The sequence below is a fragment of the Carex rostrata genome, chromosome 4 (assembly GCF_964058835.1).
Source record: "Carex rostrata chromosome 4, lpCarRost1.2, whole genome shotgun sequence".
In the NCBI taxonomy this organism is placed as follows: Eukaryota; Viridiplantae; Streptophyta; class Magnoliopsida; order Poales; family Cyperaceae; genus Carex; species Carex rostrata.
In genome coordinates, this window is record NC_135921.1 from 7,006,430 (window position 1) to 7,029,724 (window position 23,295).

The following is a 23,295-nucleotide window of genomic DNA, read 5'->3' on the forward strand; positions in this document are numbered from 1 at the left end:
ATTGACTCCCATTTTTTTTTTTTTTCAAATTTTTTGTATTTATACATAGTTTTCTATATAATATAGAGTAAAATGCTATCTGTGTTATAAAATTGACTTCTATTAACATTATAAACATTTTATATAATTAACTCCCATTCACAATTAATCTCATCAGAAAGTCTGACTCCACCCCAGCCACAATGTCGCCAAACCCATTTTTTTTGTTTTTAAACGCAGTCAAAACCCAATTTTACCAAACACAATTTTTTTTTGGTTTTTAAACCCAGTCAAAACCCGATTTACACTTATCTTTTCCAGTGAAAAAGATGTTATATGCAACCCTGTGTCAAATCACTGCCACTGTGGACAACACTTTTCTTAATCTTGAAAATTGAAATACTCTATCCTTCACAAGAATCACAACTTAACTTTGTGGAGCAAGCTACATGAAAACGATTAGAGTTACATGCATCACGAGATCCGAATTTCCCACGTCATTTTGACCAAAACCCAATTAACTTCCATTCACGATTAATCCCATGAGAAAGTCTGACTCCACCCCAGCCACAATGTCGCCAAACCCATTTTTTTTTTGTTTTTAAACGCAGTCAAAACCCAATTTTACCAAACACATTTTTTTTTTGGTTTTTAAACCCAGTCAAAATCCGATTTACACTTGTCTTTTCCAGTGAAAAAGATGTTATATGCAACCCTGTGTCAAATCACTGCCACTGTGGACAACACTTTTTTTAATCTTGAAAATTGAAATACTCTATCACAAGAATCACAACTTAACTTTGTGGAGCAAGCTACACGAAAACGATTAGAGTTACAGGCATCACGAGATCCGAATTTCCCACGTCATTTTGACCAAAACTCTCCTTGACTTATTGACTTCTTGTGCAAATACTGTTGCCAATTGCCTTATTTTATTGAACAACTGGTTTATTTTAATGTAAAAACGACTGGTTCATGAGCAATTGAGCATGCTATTCACCTACAGGAGAGGGAGAGATAGAGAGAGACAGAGAGGACACTCCCTCTAAATCCAGAAAAAGAAAGAACACACTCCATTGATCAGCCACTCTCTCTCTATATCTAGATTTTAAAACAAAGATAAGAAATAATTACACGTTTTATCAACTACGATGCATTTCTTAGCGTTTCTCTTTCTTCTCATCTTTTACCTCCATGTACCAGACAATGCAATTGGCGTACCGCATTCCACAGAATACTTCTATTACGCTTGTGACAGTGACGGTACCAGTACAGGTAACTACACGAACAACAGCACGTACCAGTCCAACCTTGACCTTCTCTTCTCAGCTTTGCGCTCCAATTCTACTGGCAATGGTTTCGCGGCTGGTACCGTTGGTGCAGTGCCAGATAAGGTGACAGGTATTTCCCTCTGCCGTGGTGACCTCAGTACCTTCTCTTGCTCCACTTGCCTCTCAGGAATATTGGTAAATTTCTTTCTATTCATTTCTTTAATGTAAACTACAAGAATTGTGACTATTTGCAAGGGTAAAAAATGACTATTGTCTAGTGTAAACTGACAATAATTGTTATTTCCAAGAGTATCACTATTACCGACAATATTATCTGCTATGATACCGGTGCAATTAAGCACTTTTATTTTCCCAGATACTCACAGATTCTTGTTGGATTCTATGGATACTTTTTTATTTTATTTATTTATCATTGCAATTTTATAATGATAAGGTTTTTACAATCACATAGTAAATTACTAAATTCTAATTTCTTATAATCCAGTCTGTTCTTTTCAACAATAGAATATTGGATATCAGGTAAATCAAATTGCTCTTATTTTTCATATCAGGTAAATCAAGCAAATATATGTACACTAATTAATCTGCTTTTTATAATAAGAATTAACAAAAGGCTTCCTAGGTATTTCATTCAAACTAGTCTAATTCAACTAAAAAGTAAAAGCTTGAGCTGTTTATTGGTAATTCAAAATCAGGATAACTTAGATATAATGCGGCTTCAGATAAAATTTTCAGGATATATTGGATTATTGCCCATGCTATAAGACCGCGTGGATGTGGTACAATAGTTGCTACATGTATTTCTCGAGCCAGAATTTCCTCTCCTCATTAGCAAACTCACCACAACAGAACTTGTATAATAATATAAAAAATGTCACTGTGAACCCGGCAGGGTTTATCAGGGCAGTCCTGCAGCTTATGTCAGAGTTGAAATCATGGGCGGTCAACAACTCGACCAAATTATTCGCTACAGGAGTTGCTACAAATTTCTCGACAGAATATCCTACCATCTATGGTCTTGTGCAGTGCACCCCTGACATGACCAAGTCCCAGTGCCAGGTACGATTTGTTAGCATGGTAATATGTAAAGATTTTCACTTTGATGTTTCTACAATGTGCTAGGGAATTGATGTACTGTGCACATTAGTGTTGCTGTTACTCGTGTCTGGTACATGTGCTTCCAAATAAGGTGTCATACTGTAACTATTTAATTATATATTACCGACTAGTATTAATTAAATACCATGTGTGACCTGATAACTTTGGTGCCAATAAGCCACTAAGGGCAGGTCGCCATTGCTTTTATTGGGGCCATATATTAAACCAGTGTTGTAACTACTGAAAAAAAAATTGAAACTGAAATATATAAATTTATTTTTTCCAGGATTGTATTCAACGCCTAATTGATGGCTTTCCTAAGTTTTTTCTTGGAAGAATTGGGGGAAGAACAATTGGTATACATTGTTATATCTGGTATGAGGTGGATATTTTCTATCAAGGTCCTGACATGGTACGGATTGATGGCACATTATCCTCCCAAGTATCGCCACCTGCAATAAATAAAAGTAAGTGGTCGAACATGTGTTTGTAATAATGCCTAAACCAAGGACCATCTGTTTATTTTTGTCTACATCAGACATTACAACACCAGCTAGATTAGATGAGTATGTTAAGGCATCATTGCATCATTTTTTAAATATCAGTTTATTGACCATTTACTTGGCAAAGATCTACAAAAGCAATAGTTAGATATAGTAGTATAATAAATAATTTTGGCCATTGTGTGATAATTTGCAAGTTGCATCAGTTAGAGGACAAATGGACAATTTGGATAGGTAATGAGTTGCACAGAATTGGAAATTTGTGAAACCATGTATTGACGGAAAACAAGACTTTAATTTGTAGCAAAAAATTCATGCGTATTATCAACTTTGTCGCATCAACTTAAACTGATACTGAAATTGAAATAGTTGATTGTTTTAAGAAACAGGCTCCTTAATTTTTTTCCCCTTAAATTATAATCCTGATAAGTGAGGTGTCAGTATGTTTCCCCCTTTCAATTTTTGAAGCAATTATTTAATAATATGCAGGTAGTAAGAAGAAAAGCAATGTGACAGCTCTTGCCATCACTATTCCTGTGGTAGCTGCTGTATTATTATTAGCAACATTTTGCTTTTGTTTATATAAGAAGCGATCTAATGGAAGAAAAACAATTCTATCTGGTAAGTTATAAATTTAGTTGACAAAATCATGTATTATTACATAACTGTACCACTCCTTTATCTTGTTAGATTTTATTACATAACTGGAATTCATTGACTATTTTTCATTATTCAGAATTGGTCAACTCTGAGCTGAATAAAGAAATTATTGAATCATTTCTTATTGGTCTTTCTACACTGAAAGCTGCCACAGTAAACTTTAACGAATCCAATAAACTGGGTGAAGGTGGATTTGGTGCTGTTTACAAGGTATTTCTACACTTGCAATCTTTGAACAGCATTAAAAATTGTGAAATTGTCCACATAGTAACATTTGTCATGTTTAACTTCATGAAGGCAGAAAATTCCTATTTTTAGTTGTTACCATTTTGTCCTAAATATTCCCTTAGCAGCAATATATATTTCCCAAATTCAGTCCTTTTTTCATTCAAGAATTATAAAACCGACATAATGGTAAATATTAAAAATGTCATTGAACATAAGTTGGAAATTCTGAACTTTGAACATAAATGGAAAAACATTTAACTCTATCTTGTATGTACATTCTTTGAAATTTTGATGTACAATCGTAATTCTATGTCTAACTAGCATCATCTAGGGCACACTTCCAAATGGGCAAGAGGTAGCTGTAAAGAGGCTTTCCCAAAGCTCTGCTCAAGGATTAGAAGAATTGAAAAATGAGCTAGTTATAGTTGCAAAGCTTAGACACAAGAATCTGGTACGAGTCCTAGGTGTTTGCTTGGAAGGAGAAGAGAAGCTTCTTGTTTATGAGTTTCTTCCAAATAGAAGCCTTGACACCTTTATTTTTGGTAACCAAAATTCTAATCTGTTTACGTCAATTATTTTCTTCATATTTATCATTGATTCATTGAAAAAAGTAGAGTAAAATAAAGTCAAACTACATAAAATAAAAAAGTATTACTGGCAACTTAAGGGTTGAAGGTATGAATTGGGAGATTTGGTGATAAACTCGTTGGTCTGTATCACTTTAAGTACTGCTCAAGTTTGTTTTTTTTTTTCCTAACATTCATGTGCCATTATGTGACAGATAATGAAAGAAGGCAAGAACTGGACTGGATAAAAAGATTGGCAATAATAAATGGCATTGCTCGAGGACTCCTGTATTTGCATGAAGAATCACAACTGAGGATTATACATAGAGATCTAAAAGCAAGCAATATTTTGTTGGATTCTGATATGAACCCTAAAATTTCAGACTTTGGTCTTGCTAGATTGTTTCAAGTAGACCAGACTGTACATGTCACAAGACGGGTCGTAGGTACATTGTAAGTGCGCTATGATCTATATATATCATGATTTTGCTTAACTCATTTTTTACTTCCATGATCCATTAGAATAAAATTTCCAAGCTACCAATACCAAACGTTCCTCTTATTTTCTGGCTAACACCAAACTTCTCACATCAGATGAGGTGCAAATTGACTGAATCTCCATACCCTTTGTAATTTGACTTGTAACTCTGCTTCAGATTTGATTGATCAGAAGTTTGGAATCAATAGTAATTTACTTGGCTTGATATGCATCAAGTTTCTGCTCAAGAAAAAATTTAAGCACGACATTAACAACAGTTAATGGACTTTTTTATTTGTATAACTCTAGTCTAATAAATGTTTACAAATAGCCCAAATAATGAATGTTAAATGCCAATTTTAGGAACAATGAGGCACCCCTTTTAATTAATCCTATTATGTGAATTGTACAGTGGGTATATGGCTCCTGAGTATGCACTGCATGGACGCTACTCAATCAAGTCAGATGTGTTTAGTTTTGGTGTTTTGCTTTTAGAGATCATTACTGGGAAACGATGTTGCTGTACATTTGAAACTGAACTGAGTGAAGACCTCCTCAGCTCTGTAAGAAATTTTAATCCATCTCTCTTGAATTTATGTAATAATAACAATTCATTATTCATGTAAGCTCCGAAAATATCACAAGGGCCAACTTAATTCTTGTATGCTGTAAGTGCCAAATTATCATCAATAATTCAATACCCTGCAAAATTAGAAATATAATCAAAACCTTTTCATTTAGAATTCTGTTTACCCCTAGAAAAAACTGAAATTTTATATTTAACTTGCTTCCCGTTAAAAGATAACCTAAATACTTATTTTCTATTGTTGTTTCTCTACAAATTATGGAAGAATATTTTTTTTTGAGAGAAGTGGCATTGCCATCAATTTCCATTAACATGAAAACCAAAGTTTTACAGAGTATCACCGGTACCTCAATTATGGAAGAATATATAGCGGGTGAGTTGGCTATTTACGAGATGTCAGTATACCAGAGGGGCTAACTTTCATGTTTTGCCATGATGTGCATGATACTTTGATGTTTTGAACACAGATCAGGTTTTGCCTAAAACCGTCCTTTTTTGGGAACTTTTGAGGCCTCATATGCAGTTGTAATTTGCACATGTAAATTTTTTATAGTCCTGTATCTGACATTATAATGGTGGAATTTCAGATATGGGAGCACTGGACAGCGGGTACAATAACAAACATAATCAACCCAATCATGGATTGCCCAACAAATGAGATAATCAGGTACATACATATAGGTCTTCTCTGTGTGCAAGAGGACCTAAAGGATAGACCCCGCATGTCAGAGGTGGTGATCATGCTTATTACTAACACCGTCTCTCTCCAAGTACCTTCAAAGCCGGCATTTTACCTAAGAAGAAGAAGTGGTGATTCTAGTGATGGATCACAGAAAAACTTGATGCCAGTGTCTAAGAATGAGTTGACTGTTTCAGAAATTGAGCCGAGATAGACGACTAGTCGAGAAAAAAGTTTGTTCCTCTCTACTTTGTACAGAAAAAGGAGTTGTTATTTTAAGGTTTTGACAATATAAGTTCGCATATATGTTGTTGAAATATAGGAATAGTGAATTTTCAGTGTAGTTTATATTGAATTAATTACGTGTTGTTAATTTCAAACGGACGAAAAGATCATTTATTAGTGAACGGTAAAACGTGCAGCTAATTAAGCTCATCGGTTGGGCCGAAAACGTCAAACAGACAGTTCTTAACAACATATTTTAGTGGGCGATTCGCTTGGCGATTCAAAACTAAGGTTTTGACAGCCGCTTCTTCCCTCTCTCTCCATTCAACTCCACCTTTTTTACTTTTTATTCTGACATAACACTTTTTCTTTTTCTTTTTTCTGTTCTACCCTTTTAAGCGGAGAGAATAAGAAATAGGAGAAGAACTAGCCGTGAGGGAGGTATCATCGAAGCTCGGAGCGTAGAGTTCTCATCTCTATCAGAGCACGGCAGTGAGTAGATCCGATCATTATCGGAGCACGACAGTGGTCAAAGAAGTAATTAATCTGGTTGTAGAGCGAGATAGCATTAGGGTGATTAACATCTCAATTAGAGCGCAGTAATAAGTAGATCTGGTTGTTGTCAAAACGAGGTAATGATCGAAGAAGCGGATCCAATCGTAGAGCAAGATGAGAATTAAAGTATTAGAGTGACTAACAGAGGATTAGAATTTAAGAATAATAGAAAAATAATATAAAAAAGTGAATTTAAGAATTACAGTTATTTGACAAATTATAAATATGTTTTATCAATAAAGTTATTAGTTGACATTTAAAAATCACAAACTTAAAAAAAAAAAAAAAAACTCATCATGTTTATACACTTGATATTATTTTATCTTATTAGTTAGTACATCAAATTTTTGTTTTCAAATCTAAATTTAAATAATGACAACTAAATTACTTAGTTGTCAGAGGTAGTGATCATGCTTGTTAGCAACAGTATCTCTCTCCAAGTACCATCGAAGCCGGCATTTTACCTAAGAAGACGAGGTGGTGATTCTAGTGATGGATCACAGAAAAACTTGGTGCCAATGTCTAAGAACGAGTTGACTGTTTCAGAACTTGAGCCGAGATAGATGACTGGTCGAGAAAAAAGTTCATTCCTCTCTACTTTGTACAGAAAAAAGGAGATGTTATCTTATAATTAAGGTTTTGACAATATAAGTTTGCATATATGTTGTTGAAATATAGGAATAGTGAATTTTCAGTGTAGTTTTTTATTGAATTAATTAAGGGTTGTTAAAACGTGAACGGTAAAACGTGCAGCTGATTAAGCTCATCATTTTTATACACTTTATATTTTTATCTTATTAGTAACTAAATTACTTAGTTGTCAAGAAGGAAAACAATAACTTATTAAAAAAATATTTTTGTCTATCATGATTTTTAAAATATTTAACAAAACTATCCTTGTTTTTAGAAGTTTAATATGCTTACTTTCTGAATTAATGAATGTATTTCGCGAGTCATTCTGAACTCTTACGTGAAAATCCGGAATGACGCTTCCACGTCGTATCTCTTGTTCTGTTTCTCCTATTTGGTTTTAAAGTTTTGGTTTTTTTTTTTAAAATTTTTTTTTAGGTTTAATTTGATCCGAGCAAGAAGAGAGGGTACTGATAGAATGGGATGGGATTTGGATTTAAGTGCTGAGGAGTTTTGTAATTCTGTGACTAGTGGATGTTTGTAAGGCCTACGAGTCATGAAAGATACCAACCAAAAAAAAAAAAAAGCTATATAGATTCATTTTCTATGTAAACTATCAATTAATATACAATTCATAAGAATTTATCTTTGATCTAGTGATAAAGACATATGGTTTTTATGTAAGAGGTATTGAGTTCGAAACTTTTAAAATGAAAAAATTATCTATATTAATACATAGAGGTTTGAAATGTGTTGGATGGCTTGACCCCAACTCATATTTCAAAAAAATATACAATTCATTACTGAAAAATGTTATTTTCTTTTTTTTGAGGGTAAGGTGGCAAGAGGTCATCTTACAGTTTTTCATTGATTAAAAAAAGTATTTACATCGGCACTAAAAAACCGTAGTAACGAAACACAAAAATTCAAAAGTAATTACAAAGTTTCTCTGCTCCCTAACAATATGTCAACCACTGTTGAATGTCTCTTATTGTCTCGCCTAAAAGAATGCGGATTGTCTCTGTCTTTTGAGAGAAAAACCTGTTATTCCTTTTCCGCCAAAGAGCCCAAAGTCGCGCTGTCCAGACGGTGTCCCATTCTCTTTTTTGTATCTTGTCCAAGGCCTGCGAATGTGCTATCCAGAAGGCGACGTGTGAAGCTGTCACACCCCGAGACAACCCGCCACGTATTTCTACGTAAGGCGTGTGCACATCACATACATTATTAATAAAAATATAAATAAAACCACCTTTTTTTTTTCATAATCAAATGAGTTTTACAAATGATCATGGCGGACATGGCTAGTAACACAAGTACTGCCATGCTCGCTCAATGTATCAATTATTGAATCATGAAAATAAAACTAAACAACACGTGGCAATTTATCAACACGTGGCAATGTATCAATTACCTGGAACCCACATAAAAGTGGAACGGGTGAGAGATCAAACCTTCTCTCAGTGCGGGATTTAGTTCCAGCCTAGAGCTTATAAAACCTTTACTTATGTTCACAAATATGAAAATACATAAATAAAATGTGTATGCTTCTTCTAATGCAATGCATATCCTATTGTTACTTACTTCATTCATTTACTTTCATTTACTTTCATTTATTTAAAGAAAAATCCGTTAATCTTGTTCGTTTGCCTCACTAGACGGTGAATTCATATGCCGCTAGGTCTTGGCGTGATAGGACCGCTTCCGCCTGCAATCACGTCCGTGAAAGGACCGCTTGCGCCTACGATCACGTCCGTAAAGGGACCGCGTCAACCTACAATCACATCCGTGACAGGACCGCTTTCGCCTACAGTCACGTTAACGAGGGGTCTAGTCGAAACTAAACCCAATGTATACATCCCAATATGCAAGCATATTGGCCCCTGTTCAATTACCATATTCGTTCTTTTTCAAAAACACATTTATTCAATCATATAGTTCATGCCATGCTCAACACATCCTATTCATGTAAGTCCATTAGTCAATATGTGAATCCTATCATTTCATGCAAGTTATTTGTGTCTACTTAAGTCATACGAATGGTTCGACAACAACATGCATAAATTTAACTAATGCAATAATAAGAAACAATTGAATGACAATAGGAAAGTAAAATAGTTTTATAAAGTCTAAGAAACCCGCACCTGTTAGTTTAGCAAATCGTTGATCGTTTCTCACGTCTCCTAATTCTTCAAAAACTGAACCTAATAAATAATACAAATACCACTAATTAATAATATTTTAAATCTACGTGTTCTCATTTCCTACGGTTCCTTAATATATATATATTACTTATATATTATGATGTTCACATGATATTAATGTTAATGGTGCTAACTCTTACACTTTAATTAGTTTAATCATATTATATAATATATATATATGTATATGGACTTTTAATGAAGCCGAGACAGTAAAATCAAAAGTAAACTGAAACTTTATAGTTACAAATCATGAACCCTAATTCTTTTAACTTTTATTATCGATAGTAACAAATCCAGAAAAGAATATGCTAAGTACTAATTAATAACGAATATCTATAGTTATGAAAATAATCTTTTAATCTACTATAATTTGTAGAAAGAATTCTCTGAACTTATATTTGTCGAAACTCAATTAATTACTAATCTACAAGATTTACGGTAGGAAAATATAGTTTTTTCATTCGTCCTTTGCCAAGACATTAAATTTAAACATCTAATTTTGAAAAGGTAAATTAAATAATTTTAATAAACAGATACACAATAATAAATTCTCAATACCAGAGTATATTATTCATTATACTTATGAAGATACTTGAAATCAATTTAGAACACATTTTTAATTATAAGCTTTTATTTTAAAAAGTATTATGATAGTCTAGATATTAAAAGTAATAAATCATATTACGGGTTTCAAAATGAAATGTATTAATTATCATAAATATAGAAATGACTGAATTATAATTTCTGTAGAAATGACTCAAACTATATTTTTGTGCAGTTAAAATAGTTCATTCACGGATTATGGGTCTTGACCAAAATATAGATTAAACTCACAATTTTACTAATTTCTCAATATTCAAACTATGATTTATATTTATTATTTGAGATAAAATTAAATCGAAACACTAACTTAAATGTTTAAATCTAATTAGCGGTCTTGGATTACCTCGGGAGCTTGGAACGCACATAAAAGAGAATGATAGCTGCAGGTCGGAGTAGGGACAGCGGCCTCGGATTATGTACGGCGGGGAAGCGCCTCACAATCGACGTATGAACTAGAACACGCGCACAGAGTTGTGATGGCTACCGGGCTGCGGTGGGCTGCTGCCTTTGTTTGGCGGCCGACACAAATTTAGAGAGAGAGAGACAGAGAGGTATGATAGAATGAATTATGAGCATTTTCTTTATTCGCAATACATATTTATATTATTTGAACGGCTCCTTAGAAATAATGGCAATTAGGTCAAAATAGAATGAAATCAATTGCTCAATCCAGTTGTCTATGTGTGAGAAATTGCAATTTGAATTTCAATGCAAGATTATAGATTTAGAAACTAGCTTGCTATATGGAAATCAAGAATCGTGCAAAATGGTAAATTGCATATACCTCTCTATTCGAATAACGATAATTAATAATTAATCAATTATTTCCTATGCGTGAATGGCTCTTGCTTTAAATGAAATGCAATATTTAATTGACAACCAATTAATTCCTTAATTAAGTTGCACAAATCTCTCTTCAATTATTAAATAAAAGAAACAAAATAATTAGAATGCATTACTTCTTTTGTACCACCAGGAAATTATGTTAATTTTGCATTCGGCTAAAATTAAATCTATTGTAGAATTCAATTATTAATTACCTTTTATTTGAGAATAATCAAAATGATTTTTAACTCAAGTGTTTTAGTTTAATGAGATAACATTGATATTGAAGTTAATATTCAGTTATTATGCAATTCAAATTTTGATATATATATATATATAATTTTAATATATGAAATATAATGTTGCCAAGTCCATAGTTTAGGGAATCTAAGAAAATAAAAGCTCTAATTTTTTAAATAAAAATTATATTGGTTTAGAAACATTTAAAAAAAAAAAAGTCATATTAATGTGTCAATATAAACAAAATACATTAGGAAAGATATATAACCACTATTATATTATGACAAATTTTGTAACCATAATTAATAATAATAATTCAATTTTTCAAGAGGTGACGGAATGTTACAGAAGCTATAACCTGCGATGGCGAGGACCTCTGCAGTGATCGCATTAGTGCCCACCAGAATGCAATCGAGTAAGTACACTCCCAGAATAGATGTACACTTGATTCGACTATGTTTAGCCCACACATTATACATCCGTCCATTGTGGGGCAGCCCCTTCTCATGAGCACTTTTTTTGTCAACAATTTGTTCTAAAATAAAATTCACATAAAGACACAGACTTTCAGTGGAGTTTTGAATTTCCATAGTCCACGAGCAAATTGACAATTGACAAAATGTTGACAAGAGAGGTGTCATTAACACTACCATTAGAAAAATGTTATTTTCACTTATATATTTTAATCCAACACCATAATTCTTCATTTGAAAAATGTCATTCAACTCGTGTGATATGATACTAGAAAAAAGATTAAACAATTTAAATAACACTCGCTAAGTTCCATTCAAGGGTCGAGATCACTGTTCTGCACGGGTAGATCAGGCAAACCTGCTTGACTTAGATTCGCTGGGACTTAAAACTTACTTCTAGAAATTATGAGTACGTAGATGTTAACTTTTTGATATGCACAGTTCTTTTTATTAAAATTATAGTAATGCTGACAATATGTTCCCGTGTCAGATTCTTATGCAATTTTATTTTATAATATTATTTTTGAAGAAGATTATAATTACTTTCTAAAAAATATAGCCTATTATCAAGATGTTAAAAAATCTATTTAATATTGAACTCTTAATTTGTGTCCATAAAAATGAGATAATAATACTGAAAAAAAAGTGCCTTAAATTGATCAGGGGCATATCCAAACTTTTGAACTATGATGTCAAACACAGAAATTATAATTTTACGGTAAATTATATGAAAATCATATATACATATATGCTATATACACAAATTGAAAAATAAAATTTGCATGCAACGTATATAACTTCGGGACCTTTTACGAAAAATATGTGAACTTTTCTTACGTATAAATAATAAAAATACCACAAATACGTGTATAAAAGTATAGGTCCAAAACAGAAAAACGTGTCAATCTTTACATGCGCTTTGAACGCAGAAGTCTCCGGCGACAATTTTGAATGCTCATGAGTTGACCTAAGCCTAACAAGTTGCCCTTTATTTCATGTTTGACAATAGGGTTTTGTCCATAAAAAAAGGAAATCGGAAAAAGAAAGAAAGAAAGAAAGAAAAGGAAAATAGAGCTGGGAAACGCGGATTTTTTTATGAATAGGAAACAAACAAAAAAAATAAAATTAATAAGTATCGGAATGGAGTGAGAATAAATTAAGTTTCGCATTCTGAACATTTTTTTTTTCAAAACCTTTGAACATATTTTATTCAAAGTCCAAACTAAATTATGTGATGTGCGACATAATTCGTATGAATTGATTTAGAACTTAATAAAATTAAATTATTTGTGTGCATGGGTTTTGAAAAATAGTGTTTTGGTTTATTATTTTTTGAATAATGGTATATTTAAAAATTTCGGCAAGATCTAACTAACCCAGGTAGGGCCAAAATTCAGAGATCACTAGTGACAAAGATATATAATACTCTGTGTGTGAAAAATTACATGTTTAAAACTCATATAATTTTTTTTTATGTGAATATTAAATAGTTTACTATTTGATTTCTAACCTTTACTAAAAAACCGCTATTTTTTTTTTCTCTCAAATGGTTGATTTTGCTAGCGTGGTTTTCCTTAAAAAAAAAATACTACGTTCATAGCATATCTGAGATAAATTGACTTCCCAAAAAAATGTGCAAGTACATTAATTTCATTATTTTCTGAAATGCTACAAAAAAAAAAAGGCAATCTCATATCTTCCTTCAATTATTTGAATATGACAACTTATTTCAGGATATCATTTTTCCGAGGCTTAATCGGTGGCAGAGAAGTAATTCCCGCGAAGTCACGAAACCAATGAATCACCAATTGTTTCCGGGTGCTGATATTCACACCATAAAAAATATTATTAACATAACAAACTTTAAATATTTTAATAAAAAGACAATTTTATCCCTCAATTTGTTTGTCAATCAAGCAGTATTCTTTTTTTTAATTAACAAGTTTTTTTTAAATATAAACTTCTAAATTTGTTATCCTTCATTCATATTATCTTCTAATTGTATACTATAATATGGAAATAAGAAACAAATATTTACCATGTTCCCAGTCAAATTTTGAAATAATATATCCCAATTGCCACTTAGATTCGTTTTTATTTCCTATAGATGTAATTGCTTCTTACTTTTAATTATGATACTCAATTAATTGAAAATAATTTTGACAGTAATTTTTGTTAATTTTATCTTTAAATCTGATCATTTCAATTATTAAAATCTACAAATTATTATCTATTAATTTAAGTATAAGTTTTCTTTTTGGTAATTGATTTTTTAGTTTGTTTATTATGAGTTTTAAATTTTAATTATTGTTTTTGGTTATTTAGGAAAGAAATACATCTAGAGAAAAATATTTTGATTTTGAAAATAAAATGAATCATAATTATTAAAATAAAGAAAGTATTGATTGCATAATCAAATAAGACAAAGCTATAGCAACAATAAAAGAGGGACAAAATTGTCTATACACATAAAAAGTTTGAAATTATTGTGTTAATAAAAGAAATAGTTATGTTAAAATCAGTACCCATTGTTTCACACTCAGATCAAACAAAGTACCCACAGTAGCCCACTGTACACGCTTGTCTTTTTCAGTGAAAAAGAAGATGTTATGTTACTTATGTATGATATCCTGTGTCAAATAACTGCCACCGTGGATATCGTTTTTCTTTATCTTGAAATACAACGCAGCCTAACTTTGTGGGTCAAGCTACACGAAAGCGATTAGAGTTACATGAATCACGAGATCCGAATTTCCCACGTGTTTTTACCACTACTCTCCTTGACTCCCCTCATTGACTCGTTCTACTATTGTTTTTTTTCCAATTGCTTTATTTTAAAGAGAGAGAGGACATACATATCAAAAGAGAGAGCGCAATTTGGCGATTTTTTTTTATAAATCATAATTAAGAAAATTATTTTTACTAAATTAGTATGATTATTTTTTTTTAGAAAAATCATAAAGACTGAATAGGCTATTCGGCTTGGATATTTTACTTTTTTTGGGACCGAATAGCCTATTCGATCTCATGCTATTTCACAACTTTTCACACCAAATCCTGCGGCCGTTGGTGTGGTTAGTGTGGTGATGTATTTTAATGCTGTTTTTTATTGGGACCGAATTATGTCCGTTAGTATAAGATAAAACCGTCAATCTACGTCTCTAATTAAATTAATTACTACTATAACTAATTTTAGAAATTCATTAGAATTTATCCTTTCAATTTAGAACTTAAATCGAGGCTTCGTAAGATTTTATAATTAAATTTGTACGAATATTTCGAACGATTATTTTTCAATTTAGGATCCGAATAATTTGATATCAATTTATATATACAAATATATCTAATTAAATCTCTATAATTCCCTAATAAACGAGATTTGTAAATCTTATAATTTATTCGTACGAATTATGAATAATTCGTATACTTACATTTCAAATTTTAGAACTCAATTTATTTAATCACTGATACATGTTAATTTAAAATAACCATATTTTCAATAATCTAACGGGAATCGTATCTAATTTTAAATTACGAACCTTTCGAAAAATTAGAACTAATTTATAAATCTTATAGTTAGTTTTAAATCTTAATTCAATATGTATTAATTTCATAACTCGATTATATCTTGAAATTTTTAGTTTCATTTTAATTTAATCAGGTATAATCTGAATGATCGTTTAACTAAATAAAAGTTTAATTTGAGCGAAATTTTTAATTTAGTAGATTAATCTGATTTAAAATTTTGGATATAACACAAACTCTGACCTTGATTAATCTTAATATATATATTACATCCTAATTGTATGTTTGTTGGTTCAACTTGCAATGAAATATTTTAATTGGGTGCAATTTATAGTGAACAATGCGGGGAGGATAAACCAAAATAACCAAAATAACAAGATATCGAAAGGGTAAGTGAGACGAATATAAAGGGGATTGAACGGCATGCTCGGTCTGTGCAATGGGGACCAAATGGCTTACTCGGTTTGAGTATTTTCCGGATTTTCTATGGACGCTGCCACAAAAAATTGTGAAATAGCATAGGACCGAATAGGTTATTCGGTCCCAAAAAAAGTAAAATTTTTAGAGCGAATAGCCTATTCGGTCTTTATGATTTTTCTGAAAAATAAAAGTAATCATACTGGTTTAGTAAAAATAATTTTCTTAATTATGGTTTATAAAAAAAATTCCAATTTGGCAGCCGCCGGAAATAAATCTGCCGTGATTCCAATGGAATAACAGGTTCCTGTTATTCCGATCTCAATCATTCAAAGTTTTCCATGCGCGAATCTTAATGAAGAAACATTTGACACACGAATCTCAATGAAATGGAATGGTTGAGATCGGAATAACAGGACCCTGTTATTCCATTGGAATCACGGCAGATTTATTTCCGCCTCTGGCAAGGTTTCAAGAGAGAGAGAGACGACACTCCCTCTAAATCCAGAAAAAGAAAGAACACACCTGAAGCAAAAAAGAAGAAGAAAGAACACTCCATCGATCGGCCATTTTCTCTCTCCATATTGATTTTAGAACCAAAATAAGAAATAATACACTACCATATCCGATGCATTCCTTAGCGTTTTTCTTTCTTCTCATCTTTTACCTCCATGCACCAGGCAATGCAATTGAAGAACCGCATCCCACAGAATACGTCTTTTACGTTTGTGACAATGGCGATATCAGTACAGGTAACTACACGAACAACAGCACGTACCAGTCCAACCTTAACCTTCTCTTCTCAGCTTTGCGCTCCAATTCTACTGGTAATGGTTTCGCGGCTGGTACCGTTGGTGCAGTGCCAGATAAGGTGACAGGTATTGCCCTCTGCCGTGGTGACTACAGTACCACCTCTTGCTCCACTTGCCTCTACGGAATGTTGGTAAATTTCTTTTTACTATTCGTTCGTTTCTTTCATAAGAATACTTTTTTTTTTTTTTTAATTCTCATTGCAATTTTATAATGATAAGGTTGTTTACAATCACATATTAAATTCTAATTTCTTACAATCCAGTCTGTTCTTCTCAAGAATAGAATAAGTTGGATATCAGGTAAATCAAATTGTTCTTATTTTTCATATCAGGTGAAATCAAGCAAATATACACCAATTAATCTGCTGTCTAAGAAATAGTAAAAGGCTTTATAGGTATTTCATTCAAACTAGTCCAATTCGAATAAGAGTAAAAACTCGAGCTGTTCCTTGGTAATTCAAAATAAGAATAAATTAGATATAATTAATGCGACTTCAGATAAAAATTTCAGGATATATTGGATTATTGCCCATACTATAAGACGGCATGGTTGTGGTACAATAGTTGCTATATGTATTTCTCGAGCCAGTATTTCCTCTCCTCATTAGCCAACTCACCATATCAGCCCCTGGTCAATAGAAAAAATGTTACTGTGGACCCCGCCCGGTTTGACAGGGCAGTCCTCCAACTTATGTCAGAGATGAAATCATGGGCCGTCAACAACTCAACCAAATTATTTGCTACAGGAGTTGCTACAAATTTCTCAACAGAGTATCCTGCCATCTATGGTCTTGTGCAGTGCACCCCTGATATGACCAAGTCCCAGTGCCAGGTATGATTCGTTAGGCATGGTAATATGAAAAGATTTTCACTTTGATGTACCTTGCACATTAGTGTTGCTGTTACTCATGTCTGGTACATGTGGATCCAAATATGATGTCATACTGTAATTATATATTACCGACTAATAGTATTTAAATATCATGTTACAGACCTGATAACTTCGGTGTCACTAAGGGCAGGTCGGCATGGCATTTATCATTTTATTGTGGCCATATATTAAATCAGTGTTGTTGCCCTGACACAGAACAATTTAAAAAAAAATTGAAACTAAAATATATCGATATATTTTTCCAGGATTGTATTCAACACCTAATTGATGACTTTCCTAAGTTTGTTAGTGGAAGAATCGGGGGAAGAACAATTGGTATACATTGTAATATCAGGTATGAGGTGGATACTTTCTATCAAGGTCCTGACATGGTACGGATTGATGGAACATTATCCTACCAAGTATCGCCACCTGCAATAAATAAAAGTAAGTGGTCAAACATGTGTTTAATGCAAGGACCATCTGTTTATTTTTGTCTACATCAAGCATTACATCACCAATTAGATTAGATGAGTATGATAATGCATCATTGCATTGTTTTTTCAATATAAGTTTAATGACCATTTACTTGACAAAGATCTAGAAAATTAATAGATAGACATAGTATTATAAGAAATAATTTTGTCCATCGTGTGATAATTTGCAAGTTGCATCAGTTAGAGGACAATTTGGATAGGTAATGAGTTGCACAGGATTGGAAATTTGTGAAACATGTATTGACAGAAAACATGAAGACTTCGATTTGTAGCACAAAAAGCATGTGTTTTATAACTTCATCGCATCAACTTCAACTGATGTCAAATACATGGTTTCACAAATTTCCAATTCTGTGCAACTGATAAATTAGGTGGACCTCACTGGCCTTTAATCTGTAATTCCTAAATCAGGTGGTCCTATATGTCAAATTGTCTCTAGCAATGACCTGATAACTTATAGTCCTGATAAGTGTGGTGTCAGTATGCTTCCCCTTCCAATTTTTGAAGCAATCATTTGATAATATGCAGGTAGTAAGAAGAAAAGCAATGTTAAAGCTCTTGCCATTACTATTCCTGTGGTAGCTGCTGTATTATTATTAGCAATATTTTGTTTTTCTTTATATAAGAAGCGATCCCATGGAAGAAAAACATTTCTATCTGGTAAGTTAATAAATTTAGTTCACAAAAACATTTATTATTACATAACTGTATACCACTCCTTTATATTGTTAGATTTTATTACATAACTGAAATTTATTTACTGTTTTTCATTGTTTTCAGAAATGATCAATTCTGAGATGAACAAAGAAAACATTGAATCATTTCTTATTGGTCTTTCTACACTGAAAGCTGCCACATCAAACTTTAATGAATCTAATAAACTGGGTGAAGGTGGATTTGGTGCTGTTTATAAGGTACTTCTACACTGGCAATCTTTGAACTTCATTAAAAATTGTGAAATTATCCATATAGTAACATTTTTTCATGTTTTACTCCATGAAGGAAGAATTTTCCTACTTTTGGTTCTGACCATTTTATCTTAAATATGTCATTAGCAGCAATATATATTACCCAAATTCAGTCCTTTTTTTACTCAAGAATTATTAAACAGGCATAATTAAATATTAAAAATGTCATTGAACATAAATTGGAAATTCTGAACTGTAGACATAAATGAAAAACATTTAACTACATTTTTAATGTACATTGTTTGCAATTTTGATTAGTTTTAACTTTTTTTGTAATTGTCATCACATTTGTAATTCTATGTCTAACTGCATCATTCAGGGCACACTTCCAAACGGGCAAGAGGTAGCAGTAAAGAGGCTTTCCCAAAGCTCTGCTCAAGGATTAGAAGAATTGAAAAATGAGCTAGTTATAGTTGCAAAGCTTAGACACAAGAATCTGGTACGAGTCCTAGGTGTTTGCCTGGAAGGACAAGAGAAGCTTCTTGTTTATGAGTTTCTTCCAAATAGAAGCCTTGACACCTTTATTTTTGGTAACCAAAATTCTAATCTGTTTACGTCAATTCTTTTCTTCATATTTATCATTGATATTCATTGAAAAAAGTAGAGTAAAATAAAGTCAAACTACATAAAATAAAAAGTATTACTGGCAACTTAAGGGTTCAAGTTTGACTTGTGAGATTTGGTGATAAACTCGTTGGTCTGTATCAATTTAAGTAGTGCTCAAGTTTTTTTCCCTAACGTTCATGTGGCATTATGTGACAGATAATGAAAGAAGGCAAGAACTGGACTGGATAAAAAGAATGGCAATAATAAATGGCATTGCCCGAGGACTCCTGTATTTGCATGAAGAATCACAACTGAAGATTATACATAGAGATCTAAAAGCAAGCAATATTTTGTTGGATTCTGATATGAATCCTAAAATTTCAGACTTTGGTCTTGCTAGATTGTTTCTAGCAGACCAGACTGTACATGTCACAAGACGGGTCGTAGGTACATTGTAAGTGCGCTGTGATCTATATATATCATCATTTTGCTTAACTCATTTTTTATTTCCATACTTGACCCATTAGAAAAGAATTTCCAAGCTACCAACACCAAACCAAATGTTCTTCTTATTTTCTGGCTAACACCAAACTTCTCACATCAGATGAGGTGCAAATGGACTGAATCTCCATACCCTTTGTAATTTGACTTGTAACTCTGCTTCAGATTTAAATGATCAGAAGTTCGGAATCAACAGTAATTTACTTGGCTTGATATGCATAAAGTTTCCGCTCAAGAAAAAACTTAAGCACAACATTATTAACAACAGTTAATGGACTTTTTTTATTTGTATAACTCTAGTCCAATAAATGTTTACAAATGGCCCAAATAATGAATGTTAAATGCCAATTTTAGGAACAATGAGGCATCCCTTTTAATTATTCTTATTATGTGAATTATACAGTGGGTATATGGCACCTGAGTATGCACTGCATGGACGCTACTCAATCAAGTCAGATGTGTTTAGTTTTGGTGTTTTGCTTTTAGAGATCATTACTGGGAAACGATGTTGTGGTACATTTGAAACTGAACTGAGTGAAGACCTCCTCAGCTCTGTAAGAAATTTTAACTCATCTCTCTTGAATTTATGTAATAATAACAATTCATTATTCATGTAAGCTCCAAAAATATCACAATGGCAAACTTAATTCTTGTATGCTGTAAGTGCCAAATTATCATCAATAATTCAATACCCTGCAAAATTAGAAATATAATCAAAACCTTTTCATTTAATATCGTGTTTACCCCTACAAAAAACTGAAATTTTCTATTTAACTTGCTTCCTGTAAAAAGATAACCTAAATACTTCTTGTCTATTGTTGTTTCTCTACAAATTGTGGAAGAATATATAGTGGGTGAATTGGCTATTTACGAGATGTCAGTATACCAGAGGGGCTTAGTTTGATGTTTTGAACACAGATCAGGGCCTAAAACCGTCTTTTTTTTGGGAACTTTTGAGGCCTCATATGCAGTTGTAATTTGCACACGTAAATTTTTTATAGTCCTATATCTAACATTATAACGGTGGAATTTCAGACATGGGAGCACTGGACAGCGGGTACAATAACAAACATAATCAACCCAATCATGGATTGCCCAACAAATGAGAGAATCAGGTACATACATATAGGTCTTCTCTGTGTGCAAGAGGACGTAAAGGATAGACCCCGCATGTCAGAGGTGGTGATCATGCTTGTTACTAACAGCGTCTCTCTCCAAGTACCTTCAAAGCCGGCATTTTACCTAAGAAGCCGAGGTGGTGATTCTAGTGATGGATCACAGAAAAACTTGGTGCCAGTGTCTAAGAACGAGTTGACTGTTTCAGAACTTGAGCCGAGATAGATGACTGGTCGAGAAAAAAGTTCATTCCTCTCTACTTTGTACAAAAAAAAAGGGGGATGTTATCTTAAGGTTTTGACAATATGAGTTTGCATATATGTTGTTGAAATATAGGAATAGTGAATTTTCAGTGTAGTTTTATATTGAATTAATTAAGGGTTGTTAAAATTAACGTGAACGGTAAAACGTGCAGCTGATTAAGCTCATCATTTTTATACACACTATATTTTTATCTTATTAGTAACTAAATTACTTAGTTGTCAAGAAAGAAAACAATAACTTATTAAAATAATATTTTTGTCTATCATGATTTTTAAAATATTTAACAAAACTATCCATGTTTTTAGAAGTTTAATATCACTATGCTTACTTTCTGAATTAATGAATGTATTTCGCCAGTCATTCTGAACTCATACATCAAAACCCAGAATGACGCTTCCACGTCCTTTCTGTTTCTCCTATTTGTTTTAAAGTTTTTTTTTTTTTGTTTTTTAAGGTTTAATTTGATCCGTTCTTCTATGTAAACTATCAATTAATATACAATTCATAAGAACTTATCTTTGATCTAATGACAAAATCACATAACTTTTATGTGAGAGATAATGAGTTCGAAACTTACAAAATGAAGAAATTATCTATATTAGTACATAGGGGTTTAAAATGTACTGGATAGCTAAACCTCCAATTCATATTTTCAAAAAATATACAATTTACTACTCGAAATGTTATTTTCACTTATATATTTTAATCCAACACCATAATTCTTCACTCGAAAAATGCCATTCAACTTGTGTGATATGATACTAGAAAAAAATATTAAACAATTTAAATAACATTCGCTAAGTTCCATTCAAGGGTCGAGACCACTGTTCTGCACGCGTACCAGCCAAACCTGCTTAATTTAGATTCGCTGGGACTTAAAACCTACTTCTAGAAATTATGAGCACGTAGATGTTTTTTGTTTTGAAGGACAGTTGGCGCCAACTGTCAATATATTGAATAAGAAAAAGTTATTTACATCTCCCAATAGAAGCTTTAGATGTTAATTTCTTGATACGCACAGTTCTTTTTATTAAATTTCAGAAAACCAACATAAGATTTGTTTCAAAGATAATTATTTTTCTGGTAACTAGCTAGCTAGTTATGGAGTACTTATGGTCATACGGATGCTTGAGAATATGAAAAAAATTCTGAGTGGCAAAATTATAGTAATGCTGACAAAATGTTCCCGTGTCAGATTCTTATGTAATTTTATTGGATAATATTATTTTTGAAGAAGATTATAATTACTTTCGAAAAAAAAATAGACTATTATCACGATGTTAAAAAAATCTATTTAATATTGAACTCTTTGTGTTGTGTCCATAAAAATGAGATAATAACTCTGAAAAAAAAAGTCCCTTAAATTGATTAGGAGCAGATTCAAACTTTCGAACTATGATGTCAAACATAGAAATTATAATTTTACGGTAAATTATATAAAAAATCATATATACATATATGCTATATACACAAATTTAAAAATAATTTTGCTTTAATAATTTGCATGCTTATATAACTTCGGGGACCTTTTACGAAAAATATGTGAACTTTTCTTACGTATAAATAATAAAAATACCACAAATACGTGTATAAAAGTATAGGTCCAAAATAGAAAAACGTGTCGATCTTTACATGCGCTTTGAACGCAGAAGTCTCCGGCGACAATTTTGAACGCTCAGTTGGCCTAGCCTAACAAGTTGCCCTTTATTTCATGTGTGACAACAGGGTTTTGTCCACAAAAAAATGAAATCGGAAAAAGAAAGAAAGAAAGAAAGAAAAGGAAAATAGAGCTGGGAAACGCGGATTTTTTTATGAATAGGAAACTAACAAAAAATAAAATTAAAAAGTATCGCAATGGAATGAGTGAATGAGAATAAATTAAGTTTCGCTTTCTGAACGGTTTTTTTGTTCAAAACCTTTGGGCATATTTTATTCAAAGTCCAATCTAAATTGTGTG

The 23,295-nt window shown here is 32.2% G+C and overlaps 2 protein-coding genes across 6 annotated transcripts; both read left to right on the forward strand.

Annotated features, from left to right (window-relative positions):
• Nucleotides 1–1,056: 1,056 nt before the first annotated feature.
• On the forward strand, nt 1,057–7,579 carry LOC144552930 (cysteine-rich receptor-like protein kinase 6). 4 transcript variants are annotated; one of them, XR_013511271.1, is made up of 10 exons: nt 1,057–1,445; nt 2,007–2,330; nt 2,656–2,836; nt 3,362–3,493; nt 3,609–3,742; nt 4,092–4,302; nt 4,542–4,779; nt 5,217–5,367; nt 5,978–6,349; nt 7,486–7,578. XR_013511271.1 is itself a non-coding variant. In XM_078300972.1 (10 exons), exons 1-10 carry the CDS (start codon nt 1,131–1,133, stop codon nt 7,410–7,412), a joined length of 1,992 nt encoding a protein of 663 aa, XP_078157098.1. In that variant the 5' UTR covers nt 1,057–1,130; the 3' UTR covers nt 7,413–7,579. The 4 variants fall into 4 exon arrangements, 3 of the variants coding, with proteins under 3 accessions (XP_078157098.1, XP_078157097.1, XP_078157099.1); XM_078300972.1 differs by having other exon boundaries at nt 5,978–6,121; nt 7,251–7,579; XM_078300971.1 differs by lacking the exon at nt 7,486–7,578 and having other exon boundaries at nt 5,978–6,412.
• An 8,797-nt stretch (nt 7,580–16,376) lies between these two features.
• On the forward strand, nt 16,377–21,456 carry LOC144552931 (cysteine-rich receptor-like protein kinase 6). 2 transcript variants are annotated; one of them, XM_078300974.1, is made up of 9 exons: nt 16,377–16,706; nt 17,087–17,407; nt 17,713–17,893; nt 18,472–18,603; nt 18,724–18,857; nt 19,231–19,441; nt 19,674–19,911; nt 20,362–20,512; nt 20,994–21,456. In XM_078300974.1, exons 1-9 carry the CDS (start codon nt 16,392–16,394, stop codon nt 21,297–21,299), a joined length of 1,989 nt encoding a protein of 662 aa, XP_078157100.1. In that variant the 5' UTR covers nt 16,377–16,391; the 3' UTR covers nt 21,300–21,456. The 2 variants fall into 2 exon arrangements, with proteins under 2 accessions (XP_078157100.1, XP_078157102.1); XM_078300976.1 differs by having other exon boundaries at nt 16,605–16,706; nt 17,074–17,407.
• Nucleotides 21,457–23,295: the final 1,839 nt, after the last annotated feature.